General features: G+C 31.0%; 3 protein-coding genes across 3 annotated transcripts; 2 read left to right on the forward strand and 1 right to left on the reverse strand.

Moving 5' to 3' along the window:
* The first annotated feature begins 1,621 nt into the window (after positions 1–1,621).
* LOC125824990 (uncharacterized) lies at positions 1,622–3,943 on the forward strand. The gene is made up of 2 exons (XM_049504338.1): positions 1,622–2,528; positions 2,658–3,943. Exons 1-2 carry the CDS (start codon positions 1,666–1,668, stop codon positions 3,382–3,384), a joined length of 1,590 nt encoding a protein of 529 aa, XP_049360295.1. The 5' UTR covers positions 1,622–1,665; the 3' UTR covers positions 3,385–3,943.
* Positions 3,944–9,622: 5,679 nt separating this feature from the next.
* Positions 9,623–10,678, forward strand: LOC125825237 (F-box/kelch-repeat protein At3g23880-like). The gene has a single exon (XM_049504582.1). It carries the CDS (start codon positions 9,679–9,681, stop codon positions 10,567–10,569), a length of 891 nt encoding a protein of 296 aa, XP_049360539.1. The 5' UTR covers positions 9,623–9,678; the 3' UTR covers positions 10,570–10,678.
* A 1,327-nt stretch (positions 10,679–12,005) lies between these two features.
* LOC125825085 (protein ABSCISIC ACID-INSENSITIVE 5) lies at positions 12,006–14,563 on the reverse strand. The gene is made up of 4 exons (XM_049504428.1): positions 13,465–14,563; positions 13,034–13,105; positions 12,855–12,884; positions 12,006–12,445 (listed from the first exon to the last, which is right to left on the reverse strand). The coding sequence occupies exons 1-4, from the start codon at positions 14,560–14,562 to the stop codon at positions 12,353–12,355; spliced, it is 1,293 nt and encodes a 430-aa protein (XP_049360385.1). The 5' UTR covers position 14,563; the 3' UTR covers positions 12,006–12,352.
* Positions 14,564–19,816: the final 5,253 nt, after the last annotated feature.

Genomic DNA, 19,816 nt, shown 5'->3' on the forward strand with positions numbered 1-19,816 from the left:
CGATAAAATAATTGATATGTATGCAAGTTGATTCCCATTCTCCTTTTTATCATTGTTATTTGACGGATTTATTCCAAAGACTAAGATAAATATTAAGAATACAAATAAGCTGAAAAATACATCTGATAATTATTTGATATTTAGTGTTATTTATTGGTGAAATAGAGACAGAATAATAAATCATAAATCAATTTCATTGACTAAAAGAAAAAGAATCAATAAGAATCTTATTGTTTTTGACAGATTTGAATATAAAATCTTTTATTTTATGAAAGGAAATAATTAATATTAAGAATCATTTAAGAGTTTGTGCCCACACATTTTGATTTTTTTTTTCAAGTTGGTGCCTAGGTTGTATGCACCTATAAGTATTTCATTGATATTTTCTATTTTCATCAGTATAAATATCGAATAATTTTGCAAATTAAATTTTAAAATAATCACATCACTAAATATTATTTATATCGATGATAACACCACTTAGATCAAATGAATGAATTTTTTTTTTTTGATACTCCACAAGATTTATGGTCAAAATTTTGACAATTATCATAATAATTTTGACGATTCATTTAAAAAATTTAAATTTTTTTGACAATTATTATAACTTATTATTTATTTTAGTCTTCTTGACAACTGGCAACCCAAAAAATCATTTTAAATATGACTAGTAATAAAATATATAAAAGAGTAGCACCTCAAGCATGTTTCATGATTTGCTTGGTAGTTGGGAATATAAATCATTGGGTGGCCCAAAGAAAAATTGTGATGTTACGTCAAGTTATATAATTGACATATGATAATTAAATTAAAAAAATGAAGATGAAAATACATACATATTAATTAATTAATTTTAAGATGATAAGAATATTTATAAAGGACACTTTTGTTATTTATTGCGTCACACATTGCTAAAAAAAGTTTCAAAAGTTTAAGAGCCGATAATAGAGTATTTTTTAGAAATTTAAGGTCATATCGATTCATTCTATCAATGAAATTTATTGAGAATCATGAGATCTTGGGTTGAAGTTTCATCAAAGGCAAAAATACCAATAAGTAATTTCTTTTTATTTGTCCAAAATCCTGATTAATAGAGTTATTTGATATTCTATCTATGTTGGTGGAACGTAGCAGACATCTCACAAAATTAGTCAAAATAAATGCAGGAGTAATAGATACCTCATATAATTAATCGAGGTACAAACAAATCGGCCTAAACATCACACTTATATATAAAAAAGTTATGAGTACATCCTAACACAATAAACTCTTTTAATCATGACCCTATATATATGTTAACATCTAAAAGACTTCAAATTTAATACATTTTCCGTTACAAAATAAGTGTCATTTTAGGAATTTCAACAATAATTAATAGTAATTGTTTCATCTATACCGTTATATTAAAAAAAAAAATCTTCTCAATAGTGTTCAGTTCTCAAGAAACATATACTAATAAGTAGATACAACTTAAAAAATGACACGTTACATTTATTAGAACAGAAGTAAATCAAGTGAGATGTGATGAAATTCTGAGCTCGAACCAATAAAGTTTAAATCTTGAATCCACGTCATCGGGGGACATATATAAGAAGACTTTTGAGCAATTGAGGTCACAATAAGACATTATATTATCCAACCAAAGAAACAAACATTTATTGCAAAATGGAGAGATTTTTTACAAGGTTTGATCAACTTCCAGAAGATATAATCATGGAGATATTATCAATTTTGCCTGTGAAATCCATACTGAAACTCAAATCTGTGTGCAAATACTGGTACACACTTATTCAATCTCCAAATTTTATTATCAAACATTTTTTCCACAAAAAAAATTATGAAATTCCCTTTGTTCATCTCTATTTTTTTGACACTAATCAATTATCTATTTCAATTGATGAATACCCTATGCTTCAAGATTTTTACTTGCACAAATCCACTTCTTTAAAGCCATTAATTGGCCCTTTGAATGGACTTTTTTTTGTGCATAATCTTGATAAGAATGAAATGTCTATGTGGAATCCTGCAACTGAGGAAATCAAGAAAATATCAGTACCAAGTCCACCTTTGTCTACTTGTTTTAGTGGTATCTGTTGTTCGGACTCTTCAAAAATGTTGCAGCACTCGTGTCAGATCCTCCAGAAATGCACTGTTTCTGGAGGTTCTGACACATTTTTGAAGAGTTCGAGTGACATAGATTTGAGGTTATGTTGTTCGGATTCTTCAAAAGTGTTGTTGCACCCGTGTTGGTTCCTCCAGAAATGTTCTGCTTCTGGAGGTTCCGACATGCACCCGTCGACATTATGTTGCTTGGACTCTCCAGAAATGTTATTGCAATCGTGTCAGATCCTCAAGAAATATGCTTCTTCCTCTAGAGGGTCTGACACACACCCATCGATATTTTTGAAGAGTCCAACCAACAATAATTTTGATGTATGTTGCTCGGACTCTCAAGAAATGTTGCCGCACCCGTGTCGGATCCTCCAAAAATGTGCTGCTTCTCGAGATTCCAGCATGCATCCGTCGACATTTTTGAAGAGTCCGAGCAATAATGATTTTGGGCCATCTTGTTGGGACTCTACAGAAATATTGCCGTATTCGTGTCGGATTCTCCAGAAATGTACTGCTTCTGAAGATTCTGACATGCACCTGTCGACATTTTTGAAGAGTCTGAGGTCTTATGCTCATCATTTTGGATTTGGAATGGACCCTTTGAGTAAAGATTACAAAGTTGTATGGATAAGGGATTATTTTTGGAAGGAAGAAACATTTACAAGAAGTGCATCAGCTGTTGTTTCAGTTTATTCACTAAGTACTGATTCTTGGAGGCATTTTGAAGACAATACATTTTTGAGTAGTCATATAATCATGTCATATTTTGATTCATATCTTGATGGATTTTATTACTGGAAGAAAATCGACGAAAAACGACGTTGCGAAATTCTTGCATTTGATTTTAGAAATGAAGAATTTCAAGTGATACAAACTCCAGATGTGTTCAATTCAAATTTAGGAACACTTGGTTTGTATGATGGTTATGTTTCTATGTTGTTTCATTATCTTGTTGAAAGTAAGACATGTATTGAGATTTGGGTGATGGAAAAGTTTGGATTTTGGACTAAAAAATTGGTTCTTGAATCCACTTTGATTGTTAAAAGACCAATTGGATATGGTGTCAATGGGGAAATTTTTGTTGAAACTAAAAGTTCAAATCTTGAAATGATTGATCCAAGAACACAAGAGATTGTTGAGTGTGTTGGACCAATATTGGGAAATGGCTACTCTTTGCAAGTTCTTGTTTACAAGAAAAGCTTAGTTTCCATCAACAAATTGACTACTTGTAACTTAATCAAAGGTCTCGAGTTCGAGCAACTGGGAATCTGAGTTAGTTAGAACGGTAAAGTGAGTAGCCGATACTGCGTGAGAATCAAGAATGAGAAAAACTTGCCATGATTGATCCAATAACACAAGTAATTGTAGATATGGACCATGGGAAAATGGTTACTCTTTGCAAGTACTCTTGTTTACAAGAAGAGCTTAGCTTCCATCAAGAAATTGGTTAGTAGTAACTTAATCAGAAGTCTCAAGTTTGAGTCATGAGAATGGAAAGAATCCCGCAGGTTGTGAGTGCTTCCTCTTTTAGTGGATGTTACACGATGTGAATTTGAATGAGTCAGAACAGTAAAGTGAGTACCGAAAACAGGGTGATCACCCCAAAAAAACTTGCAATGATTGATCAAAGAACACAAGAAACTATTGACTGTCTTGGACCATGGGAAAATGGCTACTCTTTGCAATTAGTTTTTGTTTACAAGAAGAGTTTAGTTTAGTTTACATCAAGAAATTGAGTTTAGTAACTTGAAAACATTTTATGCAATTTTTCTTTAGCTATCCTAATAATTTATTTATTAGCAAGAAGGCTAAATTTCTATATATTTCCTTGTATTTTGGAGTACTAGCATGTTCATTTGGTAAGCGGAAAATTTCTAAGAGTCAGTAAACACAATTTTATAACAAATCCGCCTTTGTTCATCACTATTTAAATACTAAATTTTTTATCTGCGATAAAATTTGACTATAGAATTTGTGTCTAGATCACTTTACGCTCTTACCACTAAACCAAATTTGAATCATTGATAGATAGTTTGAATTAGTTAGTAAATTGAAACATGTTCTCATAGCATTAAACAAAGTGTGAACAAAAAAATAGCGGGAAAATAATGAGACAAAAAAACTTGAATACCTCAAAAACACAGACACATGTTGCAAAACCCTATTTTTCAAGTCTTTTAATTTTTTCAATTTTATTTTAAAAGTTTGCTTTTTCTATGTGGAATATTTCATAATTTTTAAGTACATAAAAGACAAAAGATTGATGTATTTTAATTTTATTTTTGGATCTGTGTGGAAAGGGAATATTTTTTTTGGAGCAAGGACAAATTTGCATTGATTAAAATGAAATGGGTTCAAATTTCAAAAGGTAAATGAGTTTTTATATAGCATTTTTTTTATGTTCCTAAAAGATTTTGAATTATCGTGATTTATAATATTTAAATTATATATTAAAAAGTTATGCATCAATTTAAATGAAGGTGTTACTGTTCGAGGAGACAAACTATTTTTTCTCTGATTCTTTGAACATAATTTTTAAAACTTTTTAAAATATTTTAAATCATTAATTATATAGTCTTGTAGTAATTTTAAAATATTTATAGAGTTTATATCCGAACTTATAATAAGAATTTAGTGTTTTGACCTTCAACTCTAGACTCTTTCACATAAATTTTGACAAATAAATAACTTTTATTTAAAAATTCATGACTATTGAACTTTTATAAAAATAGATTATATCAAGCTTATGTTTCAAGTCAAGGGATTCAATCCTCATATATATCATATATTGTTTTTTGTGATTCCCCTGTTTATATCGATGTAATTTTATCTTATTCAAAATTTAAGTTGTGTCATATAAATTAGAACGGAGAAAATATTTATAAGATGTATAATTAAAAACTCATCTACGACACAACATGTGCATTTTTTAATTGTAGATTCAATCATCACTTTTTACGATGTGCTTTCCAATCTCAATAAATATTTTTATAAAAATAAGTCTGCATTGTACTTTCAACTAATTAAACATTGCAATACCTGTCAAAAATTCACTAATTAAATATTTTTTTATTTTTTTTTATGTTTTGGTACTTTTTAACTTTGGAGTAAAAATTACATATGCCAATGCTAACTAATTAGTGTAATACTAATTTTTTTTATATTGTCAATATAAAGTTTTATGTATAAATTAAATTCTTAACAAATTATCCTAGCCTTTATTGATTTATGAGAAAGCTTATTTTTTACTCTTAAGTGGTCATCATGTCATTCTTTTCTGTAATTCCTCACTCTTGAGTCAGCGTGGATTATAAATGAATTAGATCTTCTTTTTTATTAATTCTTTTGATAGGATGTCATTATACTTGGAAAATTGTATATAATAGCAAATTATTAATTCAAATTAAATGATATAAATATAGTTTGATTTAATTGTACCTCATAGCAAACTGTTGCTATTTCACCTCTCTCCTGGTGAATCTCGCTCGCCACTCTCGTTCTCTCCCTCGCCTCCCTCGTTTTTTATACAAACGCAAGTGTATAAAGTGTGTTTGTGTTTGTATAAAGCGAGAGAAAATTGTATATATACATATATTTTCGTTCCCTTCTCTCCCCTCTCCCAGATCTCGCTTATCACTCTCCCAGATCTCACTCTCTCACTCGCCTCTCTCACTTTATACAAAAAAACGCAAATTGTATAAAATTAGTTTGTGTTTGTATAAAGCGAGAGAAAACTGTATATATACATATATTTTCGTTCCCCTCTCCCAGATCTCGCTCGCCACTCTCCCAGATCTCGCTCTCTCACTTGCCTCTCTCACTTTATACAAAAACGCAAATGTATAAAATGCATGAAAATTGTATATATACATATATTTTCGTTCCCCTCTCCCAGATCTCGCTCGCTCACTCGACTCTCTCACTTTATACAATTGATCTTTTTGTACATGTATACCAAAATAGATTATACAACTGCTTTCTTTTGTATATGTATAGCGAAATATACATATTTATGTTTGCTATGGAGTGCAATTATGTAAACTTTGCTATAGCATACAAATATGAATTTTGTGTTTGCTATATGTGAAAGTTGCTCTATATACTTTTACCTTAATGGTAAAATGTGTAACTTCTCCATTATCGGAACTCTAACGAGTCCTTCTATTACGAATTTTATTGGATCAAGCCTACACTCACCGCATAAATGGGAGAAAAAGAGTAAAAGGTTGAACCGGTTAGGGCCACGACCGAAATCGAACCGTGGCCCAAACTAGTATTAGTGGGTTAGAAGTTGGGTTATGTTTTGGGCCCTCCCCTTCTTGCAAATAGCCCAAGATTCAACAAAGGTAGTGGACTGGGCCAACAAACAAAGCCCACTAGCCTTTGAACTAATTAGTTGGGCCTGAAGACAACAGCCCATTGGACACCATTTAAGAGCATATAGACATTTTGCAAATGCTAGCTAATCCATTTAAATAAGGGCCAATCTCCACTATTCAAGGAAAATTTGATTTTACGATCCGTTACAAATGTTATTTTAGTTATATAGTATTTTTTGTCAAATATTATGCACGTATAACCTTTTCCCATAGCGCCATTTAAGGCACAACTACATTTTCAGGAAATTGCATTCACAGCTGAAAATTGATCGTTCAAACTTCAGAAAAACTACTTTTATTTTCGAAACATATATGTTTGAAACTTCTAACATACATGTTTGAAATTTGCAACTTCGATTGTGTATGCTTTAAGTTGATTCCAAAGCAAGTTAAAACTATAAATTTCTATGTAACTATAGCTTAAATAGTAATCTCAAAATTAGATATCTATATTCTTTTTTACACCGAAAATCAATAAAATATAATACAAATGATCAATATATGATATATTAAAAAATTATATGGTCATTTTCTTCTATTTAAATTGTGCTTGTCAATTATATTAAGTGGTCATTTTCTAAATATGATTTCCAAATAGGGAAAAAGTTTTACTCTATATTCACACAAAGTTTCCACATTTTATTAGGTGAACACCATAGTGTTGAATTTTGGTACATAATAGGACCATAGAAGAAATTTGCTAGATGATTAAAAAAAAGTGTAGCCTTCAACATTATTAAAAATAGATTGGTAATGATTATGAAAGGACAAGTGGCCAACTGATATAAAGATTTTATAAAGTTTTTGTTGAAGTCTATATTTGAATAGTAGCTCTTATAATAATCCTTTTTTTTTTGTTTTATTTACTTTAAGCTCTTTGTGTTTACCTTCATTACCACATCCAATTTCTTTCTAAAATTCTTTTTTCAATTGATAGTATAAATAATTTATTTAATATTTCTTGAGATAATTGGTTTTTGTTAGATTTAATTTGAAAAGTAACTAAAGATATCAAAAAGTGTCGTTAAATTTCAAAAATTACATCAGACATCTGAAATAGATCAAATATAACAAATATTGTACCTAAAAACACTATACATGACAATAGAAATAAACAAAACGGAAAAGGGTCAAAATTGCTCCTGAACTGTGCGAAATAGATCACTTATATATATCCTTCGTTACATTTTGGGATAAAAAATTCCCTCGTCGTTATCCTAAGAGACCACAAATACCCTCAAGAGTTAACACCCTAAATTTTTTAGTGACATGGCAAGCCATGTGGGACTAATCCTTCCACCTAAGCGTTGCCAATTAGGATTCACTAAAAAAGAACTAGACCTTTAGCGGCGATAGTAGTCACCACAAAAGCCCAGAATATCGTTACTAAAGGTTTTTTAACATTAAATTCTGATTTTGTGTTTTTTTCTTCATCATTTTAAAAAAACCAAAAATGATATCGATTAAGAAGGAGTTTGAAGACACTATATGTTTTATTTTTATGTCATATGTAAATGTATAAAATGTACAATGATGCATTATGTAGTAGGAGATTTGAATCAAGAAGTAATTTTGATGATTTTCGTAATAATATTGTATGTTTTTAATGTTGATAGTGCAAGTTATTTATTTTACAAAATTAGGTTGCAACCAAAAATTAATTCTCATAGTATTTTGTTGAAAAAATAAGTTTTACTAGCGAATGGTTAAGTTGCAGCCTTAGTCACCACTAAAAATCACTCATAACCTAGTAGCAATATTTCGGGATTTTTTGTGGCGACTTTGTCGCCGCTAAAGGTCAAGTTCTTTTATAGTGAATCCTAGTTGGCAACGCTTAGGTGGAGGGATTAGTCCCATGTGGCTTGACACATCACTAAAAATTTAGATAGTTAACTCTTCAAGGTATTTGTGGTCTCCTGAGATAACGATAGAGGTATTTTTGATCTCCAAATGTAATGGAAGGTATAAGTGGTCCACTTCACATACTTTAGGGATATTTTTGACCCTTTTCCGTAAACAAAATAGTAAGAACTTTACCTCTTAATCTGAGTTTACGATAAATCAATAATTTCCCCTCCCCTCCCCAAATCTGGTCAAAATCTAACGAGCAACACTATAACTTGGTTAAATATTTAGAAGAGAGTCAAAAATACCATTTACAATTAATTAATAGTAGAAAATGACTTCCACTTAACCTAATCTTTTATTTGCAATATTAATAAATTGATCTATTTCTTGCATTTGTCTTCATAAAAGAAAATAACCCTTGCCTTCTCCCAAAAGCTATCCTTCCACCATCTTCACTTTTAATTTTAACTTTTTGGAGTATATCTTGAATTCATGTTGACCAAAAAAAAAAGCAAGAAATATAATATTCCCATTTGATAAACTATTATTCAAATCCAATGTATAAGAAACAAATTGATCTTAATCAAGTCTTAATTTATTTTAACCAAAGTCTTAATTTACTTAATTAAAAACTCATCTCTATTATGTCATCATGATGAGTGTTCGGTAAAGAATCATGTTGTCTATTCTTTAATTATTGTAGTACTTCCTATCTTTATAGGCAAGTTGATAAGGTGGGACATGCCTTACCTTGAAAACCTATGGCTATATTATATAAACACACATACAAATATGGGTGTAAGTTATATACCTTATCGGTGTAAAAAATATTTTAATAATATTATTTTAAAAACATATAAGGTAAATTATCTACTAAAATAAATAAATATAGCTTGATGGTGTAAAATTTTCTTAAGCTAATGATGTATATTTAGCTTAATTTTATGTATTGACGATATAAAAAAATATTAACACCATCAAATTACGTATTACGTAATTCTAAGTAAATCTCTCGATAAATATTACTCTCATATGCTTGGGAAAAAAATAATGACTAACCTATTATTGCAGATAAATTTCATAAATAATATTTTTTATTCCCTACAATTTAAATATTATGAGATTGGAATAAACTTAGAAACCTATGGCTGATATTCATTTCACACACACATGTATATGTGTCAGTTTGTGCATTTTTTAATTATTATTTTTATTATATACACAAAACATATATATACATTCCTCTTATAAAAAGTAACTCTCAATATCTTCATAATAATTTCTTCTTCTTTTTCCCTTTTTCTTTATTTTCTAGAAGGATTTGAAGGTTAAAAAAAAAATGGAGCAAAAATCAAATTTTAGTGATTTACCAGAAGATATAGTGATGGAGATTTTGTCAAGATTGCCTGTGAAATGTCTCTTACAACTCAAGTGTGTCAACAAAAAATGGTATGTTTTAATTGAAAATCCAATTTTTATTCAAAAACACCTTCACAACACAAAAAATCATACTACAAGTTATTTTGTTCATCATTATTTTCTTGATACAATGAAATCTGGTTTTACTTTATTTCATCATGATGAACAAAACCAATTAATTCCAAAATCCCATTTGTACCAAGATGTTTTAAACACATCTACACATTTGTGGCAAGTTCTTAGTCCATTAAATGGTTTATTTTTGCTTTATAATGATCGAGAAGATGTAGCACTATGGAACCCTTCTACTAAAGAATTTAAGCCTCTACCAATTTCACAACCCCTAAATTGTCCTTTATATATGTTGTCTTCATATAAATTTGGTTTCGGGATCGAGCCCTCGAGTGGTGACTATAAAGTCATTTGGATGAGAGATTATTGGGACGTAGACTCTGAAGACTGGCATTCTCCTACGATTATTTCAGTCTATACATTGAGTATGAATTCCTGGAGAACTTTTGAGGAATTCAGTGTTTCTAGTCGCGACTTGGTCAAGTCAAACGGTAACACATATTTGAATGGATTTTACTATTGGAGGGCATGTCAAAATGATAAAATCTTTGCATTTGATATGAACAATGACAAAATTGTTGAAATTCAAACACCAAAGTCATTTGTATCTAAACAAGGGGACTTATCATTGTTTAATGATTTCATTGCTATGTACATTTATGAGCCAATAATTCTTGGTAGAGAAACAAGTATTGACATATGGATTATGGAGGAAATGGCTATTGGACTAAAAATGTGAGAATTGGCCCTTTTTTAAATATTAAAAGATCACTTGGATATGGAAATAATGGGGAAATTTTTCTTGAAGTTGTTACATGTCAATTGGACATATTTGATCCTTTTTTAAAGAAAAATAGAGTTCTTGGCCAACAAAAAAGTGGCTACTCTTTGCAAGCTTTTGCTTACAATGAAAGCTTAGTTTCATTGAAAAATAATTGCATCTTGTAATTTAGTTGGTTGATAATAAATGACAATGATGGCTATGATTTAAATTATACTTTATAGTCCACCACTTATTTATTTTTATTTGTTTATTATTTATTTATACCTTTTGTTTATTCAAGAAAGCTACTAGGTACTAATTTATTGAAAAAAAACTTTGAATGTTTAATATAACAATCTGTGACTCAAGGGATACAAAATAACACATGTGGTCGACTTAATTGACTTTGTGATCCATTACAATTTTTTAAAAGAAGTTTATATCAATTTTTTCAAAAGATTTTTATTTTTATATGTGAGTAAAGAGATATGGGAACAAAACATAACATTTTTTTTGGATAGTTATTTTCTTCTATTTAAATTAGAAAAAAAGTGCAAATATACTCTTCAACTCTGCGATTTAGAACTGATTATCACTCGTTAAAAAAATGTTTCACTTATACCTCTACCATTATACAAATGACACAAATATATTATTTTCGTCTGAAAGTGAAAATATCAATTTGTGAATTGTGACCAATAAAGGTTGTATGTGGGAGAGTAATCATCCTTAACCAAAGTGTCAAATTTATATTAAATTGAAAAGTCCATGATATTATTTCAAAGTTTCATTTACTTTTCTTATAAAAATAATTAAATTAAAAATACCAATTTGTGAATTGTGACCAATAAAGGTTGTATGTGGGAGAGTAATCATCCTTAACCAAAGTACCAAATTTATATTAACTTGAAAAGTCCATGGTATTATTTCAAAGTTTCATTTATTTTTCTTATAAAAATAATTAAATTATATGACATAGATGAAAGATACATCCCATTTAAAATTTATGTAAGTCCATAGATTACAAAAACTTCTAATCTTTTCTATTTCATTTACAGGTTTCAAAATATGTGAGTTTCACTCAAAAGTGGTTTCAAAATATGTGAGTTTCACTCAAAAGTGATTTTAACTAGAGACGGATTTAGAAATTAAATTTTATAAACTAAAGTTTAAAAATTACCTTGATCATCTCGATAAGAATAATTTACAATTTGATCGATTTGATTAGAAGAAAATCCCAAATTCATAATTTGAACTCTATGAATTACTAAAGTCAAGATTCAATCTATTTAAGTTAATATTAACTTATACTTTAACATAGAAAAAGACATTTTATACCAAGATTTGAATTTTAAGAGTTCGAGTTTGAAATTCCACTACTGTCAATTTGCTTTATTGAGTTCAAATTTATTATTTGTACTTGTTGACTTTCTTAAAACACATGCAAGGTTCGAGACAAAGTTATTAGGTCGATGAAACCTATAACTCGTTACACTGAATCCGTCTCCATCTATAGCTCGAAAAATAAAAAATAAAACTTTTTAACTCACTCGATATTATAACTACTACTACTAATACTGCTGCATATATATTTGAAACGAAACATTTGCACTTCCAAAGCGCAAATGCACGTTCCGCCTGCTCGATTGCCTGTATAATTTTACCTGGTTAAGAGCAACATTCGAATCGCGTTTGAACGATTTCCATCAGCAGGAGGAAAGCAAGAACCATTTTTTGTGTGTTTTGTATCATTTGTCATTCAAGGGCAACTAAAGCTCCTTCTCATCCCTCTTAATTTGCCATTCGCCTTTTGCGCCTTTGTTTGAGCTTTCATTTTCGCATCATCAAAGTACTGTTACCACAAAACAAGTCTTAATTGGAGTCGATACGCAAAATTAACAAGGACTATACTATTTTATAATGTGGAATTTATCGCATTAACAATCACATAGCTATTGGAATTAGACGAACAAAGTCATATATCTGTGTTTCGTGTCAAGAAAAATAAATACCTCAAAGTCTTTTGCTATATCACTCGATGCATTCAAGCCGGAAAATGATATATTTGGCCCTTTGTTGATTATATTGTAGCTAATATTTTTCGTAAAATCCGGTGCTACGTCATTATATCACTTCCCGGCTCCGGCTCGAGTGAACTTTTGAGTAACATAGCAAAAGATAACGTATGTTCGTTCACCTAATTCCAGTAGTTCAACGACTGTCTAAGCGATACACTATATAATGTGAGTAAATGTAATTACCTGTTGTTTCCTTTTCCTCTCAAGCTCCGCCTGCAGAGTGAAAAAAAGGAAAACAAGAAAAAGAACATTTTTAGTTCATAATATAAAATGTAATGATTCTATATATGAGCATTTGATGTAAAGTTAGTAATAAAATCATACTCCAAAATTAAGGACATTTCTGCTAATATATTTACTACCAGGGCCTGTTTTAGATGTGCATTTTCTTCTTTTAGCTGGTTCAATTCTGCCTCAAGTTCAACAGTGTAAGCCTACACAAAAAAAAAATTGATCATTAGATAGGTCAATCAGGAGCGAAATTAAGCTACGTCGCTCGGACTGTTCAAAAATGCCACTAGACGCGCGTTGGATCCTCCAAAAATAGTACATTGTTCTAAGATCCGACACGGGTCCAAAAATTAAGCTATGCTGCTTGGACTTTTCAAAAATGTTGGAAGCGTGTTGGATCCTCCAAATAATACATTGTTTGAGGATTCGACACGGGTCCAAAAGTTAAGCTATATTGCTCAGACTGTTCAAAAATGATGGTAGTTTGAGGATACGACACGGGTGCAATGACATTTTTGAAGAGTTTGAGTGCCATATATAAAGGGGAATGAAATTAAGTTACCTGTTTCCTTGCTCTTGATCTTGCTGCTGATTCTCTGTTCTTGATCATCCTCCTTTGCCTCCTTTCAACAACTTTCTCTACTGGACCGTCTAGTACGCGTTTTCGCCCGCCTCTCATTCCTATTTCCAACCCGTATTGGCCCACGTTATCGATTTGATTCACGCATAGTCCATCTGACGACACCGGACTTAGTGGTGACCCCATTCCGGTCACGCCTTGCACTACTTGCCCATAGCCAACCCCACTACCGTTTCCCATTCTACCACCGTAGACTGGGGTTGGCTGTTGTGGGAATCCACTGCCTCTTTTCATGCTCATAGGGTACACAGGCGCCTCGACCACCCCGGTTTGTGGAAGTGGCGGATAACCGGGAATGGCGACACCGACGCCAACACCGCCCGTGACTCCACCGAGGCCGATAACAGGCCGAGCCATAGTGGCCATAGTGGGATTTGCACTGTTTGGATACATCATATATGATTGCTGCTGAGGAGGTGCAGGGGCTGAATTGCCCTGTTCGCGCACGACCCCTGCTTTAACCAAGAAATCCTCGAGCGTCATCTCACCGAACGTAGTCTGTCGTTGAGTGGAACTTCCGTTACCGGTGTTCTGTATGCTGCACCCGTTGTTCTGTTGCTGCTCTTGTTGGGTCTTATGAATTTCTGACCAAACTTCATCTACAGTTTTACTACACAACGGTGCAGGAAGCGTAAGTGAGCCTTGTCTTGGCAAGCTTGGCTGCTCGACAATAGCTTTCTGTAACGAAACATTGCCCTGTCCTAATGCAAAACGTGGCGCGCTAGTTGCTTCCCCAGTACTTGCAGCCTGGCAGTGAGGCTGAGCGTGCACGTGGGCATGGGCGTGTGCTTGGTTTTCTTCAGCAGTCCAAATGCTGTTAAGAAATTCATCCATGTTCATCGACCCAAAATTCTTCCCACTCTCGCAAACAGTGTGTTGGAATTCATCAAGCGTGAGGGAGTAAATCGACGCTTGTCGACCGAGGGACGGGAACGGGTTGTTCTTGTTCTGGTTTTGGTCTGGTTGCAATGGTGATTGAACCTCACTTTGTGACACCATCTCTGATTCTGGTACTCCCATGTTATTAACTTTTTTCCTAACTACGGGTTCGGATCTTTAACAAGGGACCTGAAAAATGCGTATATCAAACAATTGTAACAAAAGAAATGATAATACATGTAAAATTGTAAAATTCCAAATGAAGTATATCTATCATGAAAAAAATAAACCAAACTCAAATAATACAAAGTTAGAGAAATGTACATTCTTAGTACACTAGAATCTAGCATCTACCCGTGCCAGCCACGATTTTCATTAAGCGGTTCAAAATATTAAGAAGTTAACACATGAAAAAGCTAAGAGGATTCAACATCTGTTACATAAATGATAACTTACACCTACTTGGCTCCGCCCCCGACATCTACCCTCTAATAGCATATGGGTACTCACGAATACATAGTTGGGGTGGATCGAGTTCATCTAAATCTAGGAGCTAAAGCTCAAACTCCGTATATGTGCTAACAATCCATTAATGTTTAAATCCTGAATCTGCCTATGATTTCGTCTTCATCTATTTCTCCTCCCAAGAAAATTACTCCCATTGTCTCATTTTATATGAGGTACTTTGACTCGGCACGAAGTTTAAGAAAGGAAGAAAGACTTTTAAAACTTGTGGTATAAAACGAATGATAGAAATTTGTGTAGCTATAAATCATTTCATTAAGGATAAAATGAACATTTTAAAGTTAAATTGTTACTTGATATAAAAATATGTCATTTTTTTGAGACCGACTAAAAAGAAAAATAAGTCATATAAATTGAGACAGAGGAAGTAATAACATAGGAACCTAGAAGGGACCTTATGGTTCAAAGGATAAAGTGTGAATAAAGCAAAATCAAAATATATATTTACACTATATATTCAATTAATATTTTATTAAAAAAATATACTTAGTGGGTCTAATCAAAGTGGACAACTAAAACAGAAACACATTTTTGGCATGTGGCCTGTGGGGTTAAAATACCTTGGGAACTTTCCACTTTTGTTTAATGATTTTTTATTGGGTCATAGATCTAAAAAACAACTTTTTTCTTCAATTGTTTTCACACATTAGTACTAACAAACAAGATGTATTTAGTAATATTATGAAAGTTACCCAAAAGGGAAAGTGAAACAAACAAATCATGTGACCATGAGGTCAGAGGTTCGAGTTGTAGAAATAACCCCTATAAAAATGCAGCATGAGATTGCATACGAACCCTTGTGATCCTACCCTTTCCCGAATCCCGCATACAACATAAGCTTAGTGTACCGAGCTGTAGTTTTTAATGAAAGTGACCGTGGCATGATACTATAGTTTACAATCTTGAAACCCTAGCTATAAATATCTTAAATAGAAAAAAAAATTCGAATATCCCCCCAAAATCCTTATAATAGCTAATCCTTAAATACAATTGTTATTTATATATGGCTACTATATCATAGTGTATACCAATCTATGCATTATTTATTATTCGTATATTGTGATACGAGTAGTTCAATTGATTAACTATCTGAACTTTTATTTTGTTTGCCCCACGCGACTCATATTATTATTTAATGTGTTACAATTTCTGTATAACTAAATCATCAATCACATCATGATCCCTTAATAGACATCAATACCCCCCCCCCCCCAATCCCCCCCAAACCAAAAAAAACCCATAGTACAAAACACAGTGTTGAAGATATTCATTATTGGTAAGATAAAAGATCTACCTCCCTTGCTCGTACTTATTCACGTTCGAGTTTTGAAAATTTTATTATTAATTAAAAAACTACTAGAAGTGGTATAAATCTTACAAAAACAAATAAACAAAGATAACAAATAGTGTAGAGAGTTTCAATCCTCAAATCTTAAGCTCAATACAAGCTAAAAAACTAATAAAAAAATGCACATTAAAGTACAATAAAAATCAAGAAAATAAAACTTAGGGATACCTTTTTCTTGATTATTTTTTTCAGCTCCACCAAGATTTTAAGTCTCTCAAGAACATGTCATCAAAACCAAAAAAAAAAACCAAAATTAAAATTAGAAAACAAAGTTTTTTTTTTCTTTTGGTGCAAGAAGAAGAACAAAAGAACAAAACCAAAGAAGATACTATGTATTCTCCTTCATTTTGGTCACATTTTTTCTATTTAAAAGACTCAGTTTTTTTGTTTTTGTCTCTGAATTTTTCAGGGGGGGTTGGGGGGGGGGGGTTAAGTGGGGTCCATTTTAGAAGATGTAAGCAAAAGGGGTGAAAAATTGTAGTACATAGAAATAATTTTGGGAAGTCTTATAAAAAACCAATACTAAAAATAGGAAATTTTGGTCATGCATGGAGAGATCGACACGTATTAGACAGGTGTTATTTTGGTAATCGTTAAAATTGGGGTCTTACTTCACCCTACTTCTCCACGTGTCCCTTTTTTATTTTTATTCTTATTAAAGGGTTAAAAAAAGTTCATGTTTTAAAATAATACTTTGCATGCTTTCACTTTTCATCTTTTCACTTATAGGGTCCTTATCCTAGTATAGGTAGTAGGAGTTTAGAGCATATTTGGTTTGACGGTCAAAAATTATTTATTTTGAGATTATTATTTTTTTTATAGAAATAAGTATTTTTGAGAAAAAAATAATTTATGTTGATTAGTTTGTTTGAGATCATTGTATCTAAAATTGTTGTATTTGAGTCAATAATCTTTTAAAAATAATTATTTTATTTTTATGAGTTAGTGGTGAAGTTTGAGTACATTGTATTCTCTTCAAACTTCATCTGTGTGATTTCACTGAGTTTGTTGTTGTTATTATCAGTGACATACTTGAGGGGTATTGACTTCGACACCCCTTCATCAGAAAATTATATTATATAACTAGGTAAAAATATATTTTTAATGTGTATATTACTAACATTTTTTTATCTTTTACACGATTTTACTTCTTTATTTTTGTCATTTCTTAAATAAATTTTTTCATGATTGTTAAGTAATTGATTGTGTCTGATTAATTTTTTTCTTTAAAATATCCTTGAATGTTAAATTTTGAAAATGGATAATTATTATCATGACATATTCTACTATTATATTATTTATACAAAGAGTTAACTAATTTTTTCTAGCTATAGTATATTTATTTTAGAAAAAAGAAGAGGGAAAATAGAGGAAAGAACGGTAGAAAACAAAGTAAAAATAATTACTAGTATTTATAATTGATGGATTATGTCAAAGAGGAAAAGAAGAAGGATGAGATAACGAAAATAAATAAATTTATGAGATAGTATGGCAAATGCAAATTTTATGATAAGATTTTTTTATTTTTTAAAAAATAATTATTTGAGCACTGTTGCTCCTGAAAATCAATTTTTTTTATTGGTCAGGTACTTCAAATCTAGAAAGATCTTGGGTAAAATATTATTTATTTTGTGTAAAGTACAAACCATGTTGTCTAAAAGATCTTACATTATATATAAAAATAAAATAAAAACTTTTTTTTCAAAATATGTTACCATCATTCAAATTTAGATTAACCTAAGTCAATTTAGGTGAACTCGTAACACCGAATGACTAGATCCATCCGTGGCTAGATACTACTCATTCGTTTTATATGTTATGTCTTAGTTTTATTAGATACATTGTTTTAGAAATGCAAACAAACAAAGAAACATTATAGTATGAAATGAATTGCAAGTTGCACATATTGTCCCTACAAAGAATTTGTCTCACGTGGAATTTGAAGTCAATAATTATCGAGTTGATCGTTTGAATCTACAAGTTATTTTTTCTTCATTTTCTTTTCTATGGGTCTATTTATAAACTAATTAATCCTTTAGATTCTTTATGTTAGTCTAAGGACATTGTTGTTGTGTCTTTGCTACCTCTTGAGAAAATATGTAGACCGATGGACAACCCTTCAATGTCGCAAACTTGCAATGGTGTGGGATCGAGCATTATAATTAGTAGTTGTTACGTAGTGTCTCTCTTGAAGGAGCTAAGGTTTGACGTCAAATTTTTTTTAATTAATAAGTTATAACAGGACTAAGCAATATTCAACAATGTAACAACAACTTAAATCCTTCCAAAAATGTAAGCCTCAATTATGAATATTGTTGAAAAACCCTTTAGTATACAAACAAACAAATGTGTCATAAATCATTCATTACAATCCTTTTGAAAGAAAAAAAAATAAAAATAATTCATAAACATAAGAAGGGTATAATTGAGAACAAATTACAAAAAGATGTAAAAAAATAACTCAACCGGTTCACCGACACGGACATGCAATTTTTATAGAGGTACCATTCTATGCAAATTACTTTAATGTCCCTTCTTTTGAAAGCAATGTGAAATTATGTGAGATTGATGTTGTGCTTTATCGTGATGGTTGGATATGGTAGGATGGATGCGATTATTTCACCATTAGTTAGAAGTATCGAATTTAAATTTTATGAATAAAAAGATTTTTTGTAGGGAGTGATTTTTCATAAACGTCATACATGATATGAAACTGAATCAGTAGGTTCTGTATATATACTAGATGTTGCACCTTGTGCTTTACCATCAAAGGTATGGTGGGATGAATGATATCTTTTCCCATGTGATTTCGAATTTGAGTCCGATGAAAAAATATATTTTGTTTTTTGATATTTTTCCTAAAAAATAAATCCATAAAATAGCAATATTTGAGTTAGTATTAAATCAAGAAATAATTATTACCGTAGTTAGGCAATACTCTTTTTTTTGGTTTTTGCCCTGGCATTGAAATCCGACTATTTCAATTTTCCGCCACATAGGGCTCATTCGAGGAAGTGGTCCCCACCAATATCATTATTGTGTCTTCATTTTTAATGAATATATTCAGACACATAATTATTTCAGACTCAAATACACTTATAAGAATTGTGATAATAAGCTGATATTGTTTATGTAAAATTATGCATACATTACTACTGGTAATGAAATAAGAAAAAAGTTGATAGATAAATGATAAAAATTAGTGTTTTTCTTTGTTGCTTTATTTGATTTTGTTTGTGTTTAAAGTTTAAACGTAAAACATTGGTTAACTTTTTTTTTTTAAAAGAAAGATAAATTTTGCAAGTTATACATCCTGCAAAAGAATTTCGACTTGTACTAAATAACACCAATATTCTATCCATGACGAGGCCTAAGAGATGGCCCGAGTCAAAATCATGTCAAACATAACACTTGATTGATGTGCTTGGTTACGATACAATTTTGCATCGTTACTATCAGCTATAACTTTTGACATGATGGTAAGCACATGAAATACGCTACCATTTAAAAGGAAAAGGAAAA

The sequence above is a fragment of the Solanum verrucosum genome, unplaced genomic scaffold (assembly GCF_900185275.1).
Source record: "Solanum verrucosum unplaced genomic scaffold, falcon-dt-bn FXZP01000125.1, whole genome shotgun sequence".
NCBI classification, from domain to species: Eukaryota; Viridiplantae; Streptophyta; class Magnoliopsida; order Solanales; family Solanaceae; genus Solanum; species Solanum verrucosum.

What these genes read in the sequence shown, in the direction of transcription:
- LOC125824990 (XM_049504338.1), top strand. Translation starts at nt 1,666, where the DNA reads ATGGAGAGATTTTTTACAAGGTTTGATCAACTTCCAGAAGATATAATC. An exon ending in TCCAGCATGCATCCGTCGAC is followed by an intron (nt 2,529 to 2,657) that starts ATTTTTGAAGAG and finishes GCACCTGTCGAC; the next exon opens with ATTTTTGAAGAGTCTGAGGT.
- LOC125825237 (XM_049504582.1), top strand. Translation starts at nt 9,679, where the DNA reads ATGGAGCAAAAATCAAATTTTAGTGATTTACCAGAAGATATAGTGATG.
- LOC125825085 (XM_049504428.1), bottom strand. Translation starts at nt 14,562, where the DNA reads ATGGGAGTACCAGAATCAGAGATGGTGTCACAAAGTGAGGTTCAATCA. An exon ending in GATCAAGAGCAAGGAAACAG is followed by an intron (nt 13,106 to 13,464) that starts GTAACTTAATTT and finishes TTTTTTGTGTAG; the next exon opens with GCTTACACTGTTGAACTTGA. An exon ending in CACATCTAAAACAGGCCCTG is followed by an intron (nt 12,885 to 13,033) that starts GTAGTAAATATA and finishes TTCACTCTGCAG; the next exon opens with GCGGAGCTTGAGAGGAAAAG.